Source organism: Chanos chanos, chromosome 2 (genome assembly GCF_902362185.1).
Source record: "Chanos chanos chromosome 2, fChaCha1.1, whole genome shotgun sequence".
Classification (NCBI taxonomy): domain Eukaryota; kingdom Metazoa; phylum Chordata; class Actinopteri; order Gonorynchiformes; family Chanidae; genus Chanos; species Chanos chanos.
The window spans coordinates 38,830,578-38,846,403 of NC_044496.1; the positions used below are offsets into that span (position 1 = coordinate 38,830,578).

Genomic DNA, 15,826 nt, shown 5'->3' on the forward strand with positions numbered 1-15,826 from the left:
GTGATGTTATATTACCATAGAGATCCAGGCCTAATGTAAACAACTATGATGTTATATTACCATAGAGATCCAGACCGAATACAATTGTCTGTGATGTTATATTACCATAGAGATCCAGACCTAATACAGCTGACTGTGACGTTATATTACCATAGAGATCCAGACCTAATACAACTGACTGTGATGTAACATTACCATAGAGATCCAGACCTAATACATTTGACTGTGATGTAATATTACCATAGAGATCCAGGCCTAATACAATTGTCTGTGATGCTATATTACCATAGAGATCCAGACCTAATACAAGTGACTGTGATGTTATATTACCATAGAGATCCAGACCTAATACAATTGTCTGTGATGCTATATTACCATAGAGATCCAGACCTAATACAAGTGACTGTGATGTAACATTACCATAGAGATCAAGGCCTAATACAATTGTCTGTGATGCTATATTACCATAGAGATCCAGACCTAATACAAGTGACTGTGATGTAACATTACCATAGAGATCCAGACCTAACACAAGTGACTGTGATGTAATATTACCATAGAGATCAAGGCCTAATACAATTGTCTTTGATGTTATATTACCATAGAGATCCAGGCCTAATTTAAACAACTATGATGTTATATTACCATAGAGATCCAGACCTAATACAAGTGATTGTGATGTAATATTACCATAGAGATCCAGGCCTAATACAATTGTCTGTGATGTTATATTACCATAGAGATCCAGACCTAATACAACTGACTGTGATGTAACATTACCATAGAGATCCAGACCTAATACAATTGTCTGTGATGCTATATTACCATAGAGATCCAGACCTAATACAAGTGACTGTGATGTAATATTACCATAGAGATCAAGGCCTAATACAATTGTCTGTGATGTTATATTACCATAGAGATCCAGACCTAATACAAACAACTGTGATGTAATATTACCATAGAGATCCAGGCCTAATACAATTGTCTGTGATGTTATATTACCATAGAGATCCAGACCTAATACAACTGACTGTGATGTAACATTACCATAGAGATCCAGACCTAATACAATTGTCTGTGATGCTATATTACCATAGAGATCCAGACCTAATACACTTGACTGTGATGTAACATTACCATAGAGATCCAGACCTAATACAACTGACTGTGATGTAATATTACCATAGATTTCCAGACCTAATGCAACTGACTGTGATGTTATAACCATAGAAATCCAGACTTAATACAACTGACTGTGATGTAATATTACCATAGAGATACAGACCTAATAAAAGTGACTGTGATGTTATATTACCATAGAGATCCAGACCTAATACAGCTGACTGTGACGTTATATTACCATAGAGATCCAGACCTAATACAACTGACTGTGATGTAACATTACCATAGAGATCCAGACCGAATACATTTGACTGTGATGTAATATTACCATAGAGATCCAGGCCTAATATAATTGACTGTGATGTTATATTACCATAGAGATCCAGACCTAATACAACTGACTGTGATGTAATATTACCATAGAGATCCAGACCTAATACAAACAACTGTGATGTTATATTACCATAGAGATCCAGTCCTAATGTAAACAACTATGATGTTATATTACCATAGAGATCCAGACCTAATACAAGTGATTGTGATGTAATATTACCATAGAGATCAAGGCCTAATACAAGTGACTGTGATGTAATATTACCATAGAGATCAAGGCCTAATACAATTGTCTGTGATGTAATATTACCATAGAGATCCAGACCTAATACAAGTGGCTGTGATGTAATATTACCATAGAGATCAAGGCCTAATACAATTGTCTGTGATGTAATATTACCATAGAGATCCAGACCTAATACAACTGACTGTGATGTTATATTACCATAGAGATCCAGACCTAATACAATTGTCTGTGATGTTATATTACCATAGAGATCCAGGCCTAATACAATTGTCTGTGATGCTATATTACCATAGAGATCCAGACCTAATACAAGTGACTGTGATGTAATATTACCATAGAGATCAAGGCCTAAACAATTGTCTGTGATGTTATATTACCATAGAGATCCAGACCTAATACAAACAACTGTGATGTTATATTACCATAGAGATCCAGACCTAATACAAACAACTGTGATGTTATATTACCATAGAGATCCAGGCCTAATGTAAACAACTATGATGTTATATTACCATAGAGATCCAGACCGAATACAATTGTCTGTGATGTTATATTACCATAGAGATCCAGACCTAATACAGCTGACTGTGACGTTATATTACCATAGAGATCCAGACCTAATACAACTGACTGTGATGTAACATTACCATAGAGATCCAGACCTAATACATTTGACTGTGATGTAATATTAGCATAGAGATCCAGGCCTAATACAATTGACTGTGATGTTATATTACCATAGAGATCCAGACCTAATACAAGTGACTGTGATGTTATATTACCATAGAGATCAAGACCTAATACAATTGTCTGTGATGCTATATTACCATAGAGATCCAGACCTAATACAAGTGACTGTGATGTAATATTACCATAGAGATCAAGGCCTAATACAATTGTCTGTGATGCTATATTACCATAGAGATCCAGACCTAATACAAGTGACTGTGATGTTATATTACCATAGAGATCCAGACCTAATACAATTGTCTGTGATGCTATATTACCATAGAGATCAAGACCTAATACAAGTGACTGTGATGTAATATTACCATAGAGATCAAGGCCTAATACAATTGTCTGTAATGCTATATTACCATAGAGATCCAGACCTAATACAACTGACTGTGATGCTATATTACCATAGAGATCCAGACCTAATACAACTGACTGTGATGTAACATTACCATAGAGATCCAGACCTAACACAAGTGACTGTGATGTAATATTACCATAGAGATCAAGGCCTAATACAATTGTCTTTGATGTTATATTACCATAGAGATCCAGACCTAATACAAACAACTGTGATGTTATATTACCATAGAGATCCAGGCCTAATTTAAACAACTATGATGTTATATTACCATAGAGATCCAGACCTAATACAAGTGACTGTGATGTAATATTACCATAGAGATCCAGGCCTAATACAATTGACTGTGATGTTATATTACCATAGAGATCCAGACCTAATACAACTGACTGTGATGTAATATTACCATAGAGATCCAGACCTAATACAATTGACTGTGATGTAACATTACCATAGAGATCCAGACCTAATACAAACAACTGTGATGTAATATTACCACAGAGATCCAGACCTATTACAACTAACTGTGATGCAATATTACCATAGAGATCCAGACCTAATACAACTGACTGTGATGTAATATTACCATAGAGATCCAGACCTAATAAAAGTGACTGTGATGTAATATTACCATAGAGATCCAGGCCTAATACAATTGACTGTGATGTTATAGTACCATAGAGATCCAGACCTAATACAACTGACTGTGATGTAATATTACCATAGAGATCCAGACCTAATACAATTGACTGTGATGTAATATAACCATAGAGATCCAGACCTAATACAACTGACTGTGATGTTACATTATCATAGAGATCCAGACCTAATACAACTGACTGTGATGTAATATTACCATAGAGATCCAGACCTAATACAAGTGAATGTGATGTAATATTACCATAGAGATCCAGACCTTATACAACTGCCTGTGATGTAATATTACCATAGAGATCCAGACCTAATACAAGTGACTGTGATGTTATACTTTCTCTGGTCAGAAACAGTCTGAATATCAGTCAAATGCTGGACTAGTTTCCTTGTACGAAGTCGAATGACATGATACACTACCCAGCAGTTAATTCTAACCTGGATGTTATCCACTAAAGAATTTTCACTTTTTTTTAGTTTTTGAAGTGCCCTGCAGTGAAATACATACTACGTTCAGGAACCTACACTGGGCTATTAACTGTGGGGGCATGTTCTAAGTGTACTGCCTGTGATTTCCTCCTTTATGACATGACACATAAGCTCTGATAAACTTATCACTCTTATATTATATTCCCTTCAAACTAAAACAGAGAGAGAGGGAGAGACTCAGACCCTGGCCCTAAAAGTGTTTCACTCTGATGATGAACCAGATGAACTCGTCGCCTATATAATGATTTCAAAAAAACCAGCTAACAGAGCGAGCCCTGAGAGGAGAGGCTCATTTTAATGAGGCCTGGGCATGAGCCGACTGCTGTAATTACTGAGGCGGAAAGCCTGTGTCTCATCGGAGGGGGATTGTGGGTAATTAAAACCACTACCCTGCTGGAGGGGAACGTCTCTGAGGACTCTTCCTCCTCCTCCTCCTTGTTAGAATCTCTACCGTTTTACACACACACACACACACACACACACACAGTTATTCGTCGTTCCTAGCCAGAACTGTCCCATTAAATCAGACTATTGTCCTGACGATCAGAGCTATGGAGCACAGGGGAGGCCTGCTCTACAGACAGGATGAAGGTGTGTGATCATATCTATTGAACAATAATTAGTGTGGGAGGCATATAGTGCAGCTGTCACTTCAGCTGATCAATTGGCCCCTGCACTGATAACATAGTTAGGAAACTGCCGAGGAGAAAATTAATGTGTGTGTATGAGTGTTAAAAAGAATATCATACGACACTGGTGAAGAACTTGTTACTCACACACTCTTCCTCCTGAATAAGCTGGACGATACGGTGTAGGACATCGGTGAGAGCTCTGAGGAAGAGGAGGACAGAGGTATTCAGAGGCATTCAGAGGTAGTCATTAAAAACCATGTGTCATTCAGTATGTCATTCAATATGTCACTATGACACCTGTCAGTTCTAATGCAACATAAGACTTTACACCCCTCCATGGGCGGCCGAAAAAGCTCGATGGCAAACTGTACAGTTTGCCTTGTATTCGTCACCAGGGAAAGGGATGACCCACTGATCATTCAGCCCAGTATCTCAACAGCCTCTTACGTTTCACCAGGGGACTTGAGACATCATTGAAATAATAAGGAAAAGGAAAAAAAACCAGCAACTGAGGGCGCTATTTTCGATTGTAAGCTACAAGGCAACTACTGAACGGAAACGATGACGCTGCCGCGCAATCTACCAGCATGCAGAGCTTGTTGGTCTGCAGCTCACCACTGAAATTAAAATTCCCCACTCCGCTTGTATAACTGGTTTGATTTTACTTGATGTTATGTTATTCTCAGCACTTTGAAGACCTGGTGCATATATGAAACTACATGTACGAAAATACGGGACAAATCGCGTCCTTTACTGATTCAGTACAGGACGCAGCATTTTATTTTCAAATACGGGACGATCCCGTATTATAAGGGACGGGTGGCAACCCTAGCTGAGAATGTAGAAATTAAGGATGCAAAGAATGGAGGAACACTGGAGGCACACTGAACAAATGAATGGATACATGGATGGATATCCACCATATGGATGTACGGATGGATGGACAGATGAATGGAAGGATGGAGGGATGTATGGAAGTATGGATGGATGGGTCGAAGGATGGATGGATGGAAAGAAAACTCACCTGGACTTCATGGCAAAGTTGCGGCCAAGGGCGAGGTGCCTAATGGTGTGACTGCGGCCAATGGCCAGGACCAGAGTAACCATGTCACTCTCAAAACCTGCAGAGAGGGGACAGGGGGCGGGAGAGAGAGAGAGCAGTAAAACAACTGTATACACATTATAAAAGACTTCATAACTCTTTATAGTTATGCAACAAGTCTTTTAGCTATACAACAGCTTCTCTTTTGTTCAGTGCCTCAGGTATCGAGATCTTGCAGGTATACAAAGAGATTATGAATTAAACATTATGTATTTGGTCCACATGTTGAATGCTTTATCTGAATCCTGTGCTACAGGCCTGTAGAGATGGGAACACAGTGACTCTCAGGCAGAGGTGAGTAAACACAGCCGGCATGTTGTCACCCTTAATCCACATCAACCCTGTGCCAGTCTAATTACGTTCACACTGCCCATTCCTTCTCTTCTAGCACAAGTGTGTATCGTGTGTGTATGTGTGTGTATGAGAGGGAGAGAGGGAGAGAGACAGAGACAGAGAGTGTATGTATATGTATGTGTTTGTGTGTGTGTGTGAATACCTCACAACCACTGAGATCTAGTTCAAGATCATGCAGATGAGTGTTGGTAGCCAGACCCTGTAGCAACAATCTTCATACAGTATTCATACAGTGTGTGTGTATGTATGTGTGTGTGTGTGTGTACGTGCATGTCCGTATATGTATATGTGCATGTGTGTATGTGTACCCGTGTGTATCTATGTGTATGTGTTTGTGCATGCAGGCAGACAGGTGCGATAAGCCTGAAGGGTCAAAGAGCCCCTGCTGTGTGTGTTTCAGTCTAAATGAGATTGATCTGTTTGGCCTTGTCTGGAGACAGCAGATCTGACAGCGCCTGTCTTCTCCTCAGCGCTGCCACAAATAACTTGGCCTGATTTGATCTCTTTTGAAGGGTCAGACATCTCAGCAAGCCCTTCAGAAAACAACACTGCTCTCACAGGGACGAGAAAACTTCTCCAACATGAATCGATTTTTCATATATGATTAATCAAATCATGCCCATTGGTACCGAATGGATGTGGGTCAAGGTCATTATCCCTCATCTCTTTTCACCCTTCCCCCCTCCAAAATGGTGGACAAGTCACCTCTCTCTTTCAGACACACTGAACGCATTTAAAAAACACCACAAAACTCATCTGGTTCAAATTTTCCTGACCTCTAAACCACAAACATCATTTTACTTGTCTGTATTTTAGGTCAAAAGGTGTATAGATTAAAAGATATATATTTTGGACTGAATAAAGCCTGAAACCCATACACGGGCCCTGGAGCAATTTTTGGCACTAGCTTTTGGGTACTGAGGTATGTTTATTTAAGTCTATTGGCTATGCTCTTTTGTATGTCTCTTCTGGACAAATGATCTGAGAAATGACTAAAAGTAAATGTAAATATTTCACTTTCAAAACCATCATCTTTGTGACATTTCCGTCTGATAGCTGCATAAGCTACAGCCTAGCAAATAACCGTAGCAACTCCAGGCAGAAAAGTCAGACAGTTTTGTGAGAAAATTAAACAAGCATCTTCTGTTCGTTCAGATAAAAATAGAGGGGGATATTGGGCTTTCCTAAGGGGCCTACTTCTGTGGAGTAATTTGAGATCTATGAATATGAATCGGTATGACGTGTTTAACAGGCTCCTTGCTCAGGCTGTGTGAAGCTGGATAAACCAACTGTTTTTTCCCCCCCAGCAGTGCGCTGGGTTCTTTCTCCTACAGCTCTCTGCTCATTGTATCTCCAAACAGGGAGAGGTCTCAGGAGACGTATGCACACACACACACACACACACACACACACACACACACACAGAGCAGGAATAATTCGTATTTCTCTCTTTCTCTGTCTGTTACTGCATATCAGTCAACTATGATTTATCACCTGATTTGAGCACCTAGCTCATATAACCCCCAAACAATCTCTCCCCATAAAGCTACAGGAGAGAGAGGGAGAGACAGAGGGAGAGAGAGAGAGAAAGAGAGAGAGGGAGAGAGAGAGAGAGAGAGAGAGAGAGAGAGGGAGAGAGTGAGAGAGAGAGGCAGAGAGGCAGAGACAGTGACAGAAAAACTGACAGAGTGAGGGTTCAGAGAGAAAAAAAGTATGAGAAGAAAGAGTGATCTCCTTGCTATACAACCAAATCTTTTTGCACTAGAAAAGAAAAGAAAAGAAAAGAAAAGAAAAGAAAAGAAAAGAAAAGAAAAGAAAAGAAAAGGAGAAATGGAGGGAGGGATGTGAAAGCAGAGGGGGCGTACCGTTGTCAGACAGGTCCAGTCTGCTGATGGCTTTGGCCTCAAAGATGTGTTCCTGAAGCACCTGGGCCCCAGCAGACCTGAGCTGCATTCCCAAACACAACACGCACAGTCATAAATCACTCCACACAATGGGTGACAGAGTGTGTGTGTATGTGTGTGTACGTGTGTGTGTGTGTGTGTGTGAATACCTCACATCCGCTGAGATCTAGCTCAAGATCATGTAAACGAGTGTTGGTAGCCAGACCCTGTAGCAACAATCTATAGAATATTCATACAGTTACTTTACTTAGCCAATGTAATACCGTAAGAAGTTAATACTGTAAGTTTACAATAGCATACATTTGTGCATATAAAATGTATGTGTAGGTGACACATGCACTGACATGTGTTTAAGCTGAGGGGATCTCTCCGCTGTAGATAGTGTGAATACCTGAGGGCCTCAGGAGGAAGTCTGGTCCCTGCCAACCCAGCATACTTCAACTCAGTGCTCAGACTAAAGAAATCTCTCACACTGCGTGTCACCTCTTTCCCCTTCCTACACACACACACACACATACACGCACAGACACACGCACACACGCATACACACACACACACACACACACACATACAGACACAGAGAAAGGAGGAGAGCGAGAGACAGACAGAGACAGAAACATAGACAGAGACAGAGACAGACTAATGTGATTCTGAAGACACTGCTTTTTGAAATGGTCTAATACAGAGCTATGAAAACAGCTATACAGGAAAATGTCTTCTGGTTTTTATCTCAGTGAATAGGCTAAAGAGGAATCACAACTGTTTCCGAGGTAACCTTCAGCTCTTAGAAAGCACATACCATAAAGAGCAAGACTTCTAGACTAGAGAGCCAGAACTGAATGGCCCTTTTACTACTCTAATGATTTAGATGGTATAGACTCTCTAGAACATCTACAGGCAGTGTTGGACTCACCTGTGAGAAAAGGCATTTCTGGAGAGGTTGAGGTAGGAGAGTTTAGGGCAACACCCAACAGAAAGTGATACAAAAAGCTATAGGATGGAAACATGAGCTGTTAGAGAGCCATACTTGGAGATCTATTTATGAAATATGAAATTTACATGACACTGGGAGACACTCACAGCATCCAGAGGACAATCTGTGCTGCTCAGATCCAGGTGGGACAGCATATTCGGACCAGACAAGAACTTAAAAAGATGCTATGAGAGAGAAAAAAAACACACCCTGTTCATATAATGTTGTGAAGTGTCTATTAATACACAAATCATAACCTAGACAGTAGCAGAAAATTGGGAATGCAAGAATAGCTCATTCTTCAAACGCAGCTTACATATATTGGAACGTCACATTATGTTTTCACTTATTGATGAAAAAGTCCCATTGTTTGTTCTCATTTTCTAGAAATGGTCACATGCCTATTTCTATGTCATGATAATGATCAGAGTTTCTTTGTTTTTGGTTTGTTAATCAAGTTTAAGATCTTTTCTGTAATTCAAATTTGTAAATATTTTTTCTGACTCTAATTTTAATACCGAAGAGCAATATAGCCTTATTTCTTCAAAACTCATATCCATAGATTATCATAGATAGAAAAAGAATCAGTTTCCTGAGATCCATACAAGCTCAGAATTCTTTAAACACAATCTTTTACAGAGATCAGAAACATCTGACTGTGTCCCGACGCTGGAGAAATCCAAACAGTTAATTTAAGATTCATGTTCTGCATCAATGAGCACGATAAGACCCGGCAGTACAGTGCATTTCCATGGCTTTTTGACAAATGCAGTATTGTATTATTTCCTTTCTCTCTCTCTGACAGCTGCAATACTATATTCTTTCTAAAAACATTCTGTTAATTCTAGCGTTAGGACTGCCTTGCTTAACGTGCTACACTCTGTCTCTCTCTACTTGTCTCACCACTGCCTCCTCTGTGGCCAGACAGCCCGTGTTTCCAGACAGGTCCAGGTGAGTCAGCGAGTTAGAGAAAGACTTGTTCTGGGAGAGTGTCTGAGCCAGACTGCCCAACCCTGAAAGAGAGAGAGAGAGAGAGAGAGAGCGAGCGAGAGAGAGAGAAAGAGAGAGCAAAAGGAAGGGGGATTGGGTACTAGGTATTAATAAAAGTGTAATAAGTGTTTTCTGTCAAATTTTGCCCTTGTATGGATATGGTTTATGGTTTACGTACAAAGTATGTGGTAGTCAAACCAGACTACAGTCAGGGTACACTAAAACCTGCATGAAACAACTTTACAGGGAGTGAATTTGATCTCACTAGAGCTTGAATTAAACAACTCTACAGGGAGTAAATTTGAGAGGAGAGAGAGGTGATACCTTTAGCAGACAGAGAAATCCTTGAGAGAAACAGCCGGCTCATACCATAGGACATTTTGTCCATCTGTTGACTGAGAGCTATCATACCTGGGACAAGGTAAGACAGGCCACAAACAGGATCAGATATTAACGACTAAACACTGATGTATCAGAGGATGAATGACAGACAAGTAAAAAAAAAAAAAAAAAGATAAGAAAAGAAAAAAAGTGTGACAAAAAAGAGTACTGCAAAGTTTTTTGAAAAAAACCTTTATCTTCGATCTGATTGGATGAGAGGTTGATGATGTGGAGAGCAGGTGAACTGTGGTCTCGTAAAGCGCAGGCCATTTTCACTGCAAAATCTCTACAAGGAGCATTATACGAGTGAGACAGAGAGCTAAAGGACTACAGGGTCCCTTTGTAACAGACAATAAAAAAACAGAGTTGTGATGGGTGAGAGAACAACAATAAAGAAATGACATAAAAAGCCACACGTTCCAGTAATTTGGCTTTTGCCCACTATTCACCTGAGGCAGTGAGGCCTGTTTGAATCAGTGGGTGTGGCTTAACACAGCAACACACTTATGGTCAGAGTGTGTGATTACACACAGGCCCTGTTTACACCTTGCATTAAGATTCGATTTTGGTGATCCGATCACAAGTGGACAGCTCAAAAGTACAGGTGTAAATGCATCCAATGTGTACTGATGTCGCATCAAGATCTGATCACTCAGACCACATTCAGAGGTGGTCTGGACCGCATATGACCACATTCTTACAGCAGTGTGAACGCGAATGCAAATTCGACCACATTGAACGACCGCCTACTCAGCTGACGTCCTGTGCTTATGCAGAAGTACAAACTCATTCGCGTACATACAAATTCTCTCGCCAACAGCGTCATATTAAAGTGCGACAACAGGCAACAATAACAGGCAAAATGGATATTGTTTTGATTTCTTCTTCTTTTTCTTCTATTAATATCTGACAGACTAGGCATGGGAAGTACATTGATGACTCCCGCCAATTAAAAACAACAACGTTTAAGTGAAAAAGCTTAATGTGCTTTAATATCCCAAAACAGTGATCAGTGATCACCAAATTTGTCTGACATCTCTCGTGTCATAAGCACTATCTCCAATCAAAACTGAAATTCAATGAAAGGGGTAACGTGTTGGAAATGATTCACGTGTTTATTTGCATACAGAGCAAGGAAGTGAGATCCAATTTCAAGTGCTCACTCAAGACACAGATTCTAAAGCCAGGTGTTAACAGACATACTGTGAGCTGTCCACTTGTGATCTGATCACCAAAATCGGATCTTAATGCAAAGTGTAAACAGGGCCACAGAGAGGTGAATCTGGTCCTCACGTTCTGTACAAGTTCTACAGCCATTCACTACCGGAGAAGCTTAGAGCCATTTTTACCAGGTCACTGATGAAACTAAAGATCTAGAGAGCTCTGATGAAGTTTTAAAACCTGCACTCACAGTTTGAGACCACCTCCCTCCAGACAAATCTCCTCCAGCGCTGAGGATCTGCTGATCATGTAGAGGACTTGCTCTTGGACGTCTAAAGTCTACAGAATATAAAAACACTACGCTCAACACACTCCTTATACACTCACTCCTAACACGCACAGCTAAATCCACACTCAACACACTCAGTATAAACACAATGCAAAGTCTACACATAACATACTCCATATACACTCACTACTGACACACACAGCAAAATCTACACACAAGACAACTCAATATACACTCACTTCAAACACACACAGAGAAAAATCTACACACAAAACACTTCATATACACTCACTTTTAACGCACGCAGAGAAAAATGTGCACACAATACACTTCATATGCAGTCATTTCAAACACACACAGGGAAATATCGACACACAACACTCTTCCTATACACTCACTACAAACACACAGAGAGACACGTGTACACACCCAGCGTGGTATATAAATGCGCCAAATCCCAGACAAGTACCATTAGAGGGAACACACACAGTCACACTGCACAGTCTCCTCTTATATGCCCTTGAGTCTGCTCAAGTTATAATGTAACACTGCAGTCAGGCAAGAGAGAGAGCAATTTACTGTTTGGCAAGAGGCCTAGCGTTGAACTTTACTCCATCAGGGAAAATAGAGGAACACAAAGACAGGAGAGGATCTGAAAAAAAACGGGGGCCATCTAAGCAAAGTTTCTCTCAATACAGTGGTAGCTAGATAACATATAAAGCGACACCAGCACACATACATACACACACACACACACACACACACACACACAAAAAGTCCCTTTCCACTTATGAATGTTATCTCTGACATCAAAAGGAGCTGTTGGATGTGTGCTGTGTAATGGGCTAGACGGAGAAGGTCAGCCCTGGTTCACTGTAGACCTCTCATTTTAGTCAGACTAGGAGCCTGGCACCTCTCACACATATTCACGTTCCTCTGATTGCCCAAGCCTTTCATCCCTGTCTGCCCAGGTCACCTCTCATTCAGCGTCAGTCAAAAGTCTTTCAGGTAATCCTCAGACCAGTACTTCAAAATCTAAAAACCACTGGGAACTGAGCCATAGAAAGACTTGGAAAAATGTGGGGGAAAAGAAAAAAAAAACATGTGGCATATTGTGTAATAATATCACATATTCCAAAACAAATGCCAAAATGTTCTGGGGGAGTGTGCTGATGGTGACCGTTCACAGCGTGGAATTGTATACCAACCACAAAAATAATAATGATCCTGATTAAAAACATACTTTGTGGACACACACCAAATGGCTCTCCTACCAAATCATATTGCAGTTAACTGGAAACATATTGCAGTGGTTTTCAGACATACCAGCTTGAAGTCCTTACTGGAGATCTTGGTGAACCACTGATTGAATGACAGTGCAGCTACTGCTAAGGCTAGGTCTCTGGCGGACAGAGAGAGAGAGAGAGAGAAAGAAAAGAGATTTGACAGATACGTCAGACAGCGCAAAACCTCGCTACAGATGACAGTTACAGGGCAACATCATTTGGTAAGAGAGACACAGTAGCTAAATTTGACTAGCTGTATATTGATACGCTGTACAATGCCTAAGAGATTTGGTGTCTATTTCTAAGAAATAAAAACAAAAACATTTTCGTACTGTGAGTGCTGCACATAATTGTGACATTAGTGCTTCTGCACCAAAAGCACACACATGCCATGTTGTCAGTATTTTCAGTTTAGCAGAAATTCTCAGCACTAAGAAAATCCAGCTCTGAGTTACAACCAGGCTGTCATGGAAGACCTCACCTGCTCTCCAGGTGGCTGAAGTCCAGCAGGTTGAATTCTCTGCAGTTCTGAACATGGTAAATATTATCCACATCCTGTGTGACAGAGGAGAACACGTGATTAACCTGAAGAGGTGCAGCGGGAGTTTCTATGATGTCTCTGTGAAGCTGTTTTGTTTGAGATTATGTTGGGGTAGTTCTATGCACTGTGTGTGACATCATGGCAAAATGGTGTTCCTGACCCACTGGACTTCCTCTCGACAAGGAAACTCGTTGAAGTCACACAAAGCTGCGTATGTCTCTGAGAAGCCGCCTACAGAGAAAGACAGAGAGAGAGCGAGAGAGAAAGAGAGAGAGAGAGAGAGAGAGAGAGAGAGAGAGAGAGAATGAGCATCTCAAGTGGTAAAATAAGAGAAATAAAAATAATAGGAAACCTCCTGATTTATTGTAGCATAGCTCAGCATTAGTTCATTCCATTTAAATGTGAAACATCAATATCAAACCAAGGGCCAGAATCTAAACAGTGTACGACATATCACACATCCTAAGGCTGTGTCTCACTGACCGCATGGTCCCTGTGTTCCACTCAGATGCTCCTCCACTCTGGACGTCGAGCTACACAGTCTCTCCTGGAGATCAGGAGGTATTTTTTTCAGCAGTTTTCTGGGGATAAGAGGAAACCACCGTTCATCAGGCAGCTTACACAAACAGCTCGACAACAGGTACTGAACGCAAAGAACAAAGTCAACGTCTCTCTGTCGGTGCTCAGAATCTCTCACGCTGTCTGAGAGCTGCTGAGCAAAAACAATGAAACATCCATCCCCCACTGGACTGTTTAATCTAGGGCTTCAAACATACATTGCTTGCTTGCTTGAGGCAAGTAAAAGCACTTTTTATTATTGTTACATTGATAGTCAAGGGAATTGCCTTGCTGGTGTTTTTCTCTGTTTTAATCCATAGCTACAGATGAGCTGCAGATACATAAGGCAATGATAGATTAGTCAGATATTCACTTCCTTTTAAAGGTCAAAGCTTTTTTCCACTTTGGTGAAAGACTGAGTTGTGGTCAAACTGATATGACAGTAAGGACAACAGGAACAACTCTTTAACCCAGACAAAAACCGTTTCTTTTTCCAGTAATTACAATAAGAACAAGTCTTTGGCCCAGATACAAACTCTTTCTTTTGTCAGTAAACACAACGAGAATGATTGCCATATAACCCAGAGACACATTCTTTGCACTTTGAGGTTTCTTTGGTCTGCTCGTTTTCTCACTTTGATTGAAGTTACAGACAGTGGATATTACATCTATAGTTACACCATTAAGTAGAATTTCATGTTAAGAGTCATGTAACCGCCATGTACATGACAGTAATTTTAATGATAACCAACACTATTTTGGTATAAGGAACATTGCTGTGATGAGAAAAATCAACTTTAGTGATAAACTCTTCTCACAGTTAGACTGCTCTGTCCATATAGGGATTCAGAGAAGAGGCAATAATGTGCCATTTACATTCTAAGAACCAAAAAAAGTAAGATCGGAGGAGAGTTGTGTATCGTAGCATAGTGTTTCCATTAACCTCAGTTAATCGGTGACCCGCTGGTGAGTTGGTGACTTACCCCGGGGATGAGTCCGGAAAAATCTTTTTGAGTGAAGCCGTGATATGGCTGACCACAGCCTCCAGGTCATCCACAGACATCAGACCGAGAGAGTAAGTCTGTCTGTCCGTCTCTACAATCACCTGCCAGCACAGACAACACATGCAGTGGCAAACAGATCACATACACCGCAACTTACCACACAGACAGTGCAATCAGTGACAAACATACTGCAAGAGGTAAAGCTAGGGAAGGAATGAATAGACAGGATGGGGTAAGTGGTTCGAGTGGGGGAGGGGGAAGTGGGGGGGGGCGTTTGTAAAATATCTGGAGAAATGATATTTATGGCAGTCGTGACAGAAAAAAAATTGCTGCTCAAACATTTCATTGAGACTAAAAGCCCAGTGCTGCTGAGGACATTTTCCTTCTCTCCAGCCCACAACATCCCTCACTCTTGGAAAAAAACCCCAAAACAAAACAAAACAAAACAAAAAAAACAATGACAACACTATCTTAAACATTCTCGAAGAAGGGAGTTTACTAGCATTAGTACTGTCACAGTCCTGTGAAGGAACCAATGACAGTTCACTCTTGTGGGCTCAGTTCTCCAGAACACATTAAAAAGGCGAGAATGACTAATGTTTCCGGTACCCAACCTCAGAATTTGTGTGTGTGTGTGTGTGCACATGTGTGCATATGTGTGTGTGTGTGTGTGAGAGAGTGAGAGAGAGAGAGAGAGAGAGAGAGAGAGA

The 15,826-nt window shown here is 40.6% G+C and overlaps 1 protein-coding gene across 1 annotated transcript in view; it reads right to left on the minus strand.

Moving 5' to 3' along the window:
* carmil2 (capping protein regulator and myosin 1 linker 2) overlaps positions 1-15,826 on the minus strand; it is a 45,538-nt gene that overhangs the window by 25,279 nt on the left and 4,433 nt on the right. Inside the window, exons 5-20 of the mRNA XM_030765738.1 lie at positions 15,096-15,217; positions 14,038-14,135; positions 13,715-13,785; positions 13,495-13,568; positions 13,054-13,129; positions 11,689-11,777; positions 10,469-10,563; positions 10,221-10,307; positions 9,810-9,919; positions 9,014-9,091; positions 8,847-8,923; positions 8,325-8,429; positions 8,083-8,152; positions 7,895-7,976; positions 5,598-5,694; positions 4,718-4,772 (exon numbers count right to left, since the gene is read on the minus strand). Of these exons, the coding sequence (XP_030621598.1) occupies positions 4,718-4,772; positions 5,598-5,694; positions 7,895-7,976; positions 8,083-8,152; positions 8,325-8,429; positions 8,847-8,923; positions 9,014-9,091; positions 9,810-9,919; positions 10,221-10,307; positions 10,469-10,563; positions 11,689-11,777; positions 13,054-13,129; positions 13,495-13,568; positions 13,715-13,785; positions 14,038-14,135; positions 15,096-15,217 (1,386 nt within the window). The remainder of the gene's footprint in view (positions 1-4,717; positions 4,773-5,597; positions 5,695-7,894; positions 7,977-8,082; positions 8,153-8,324; positions 8,430-8,846; positions 8,924-9,013; positions 9,092-9,809; positions 9,920-10,220; positions 10,308-10,468; positions 10,564-11,688; positions 11,778-13,053; positions 13,130-13,494; positions 13,569-13,714; positions 13,786-14,037; positions 14,136-15,095; positions 15,218-15,826) is intronic.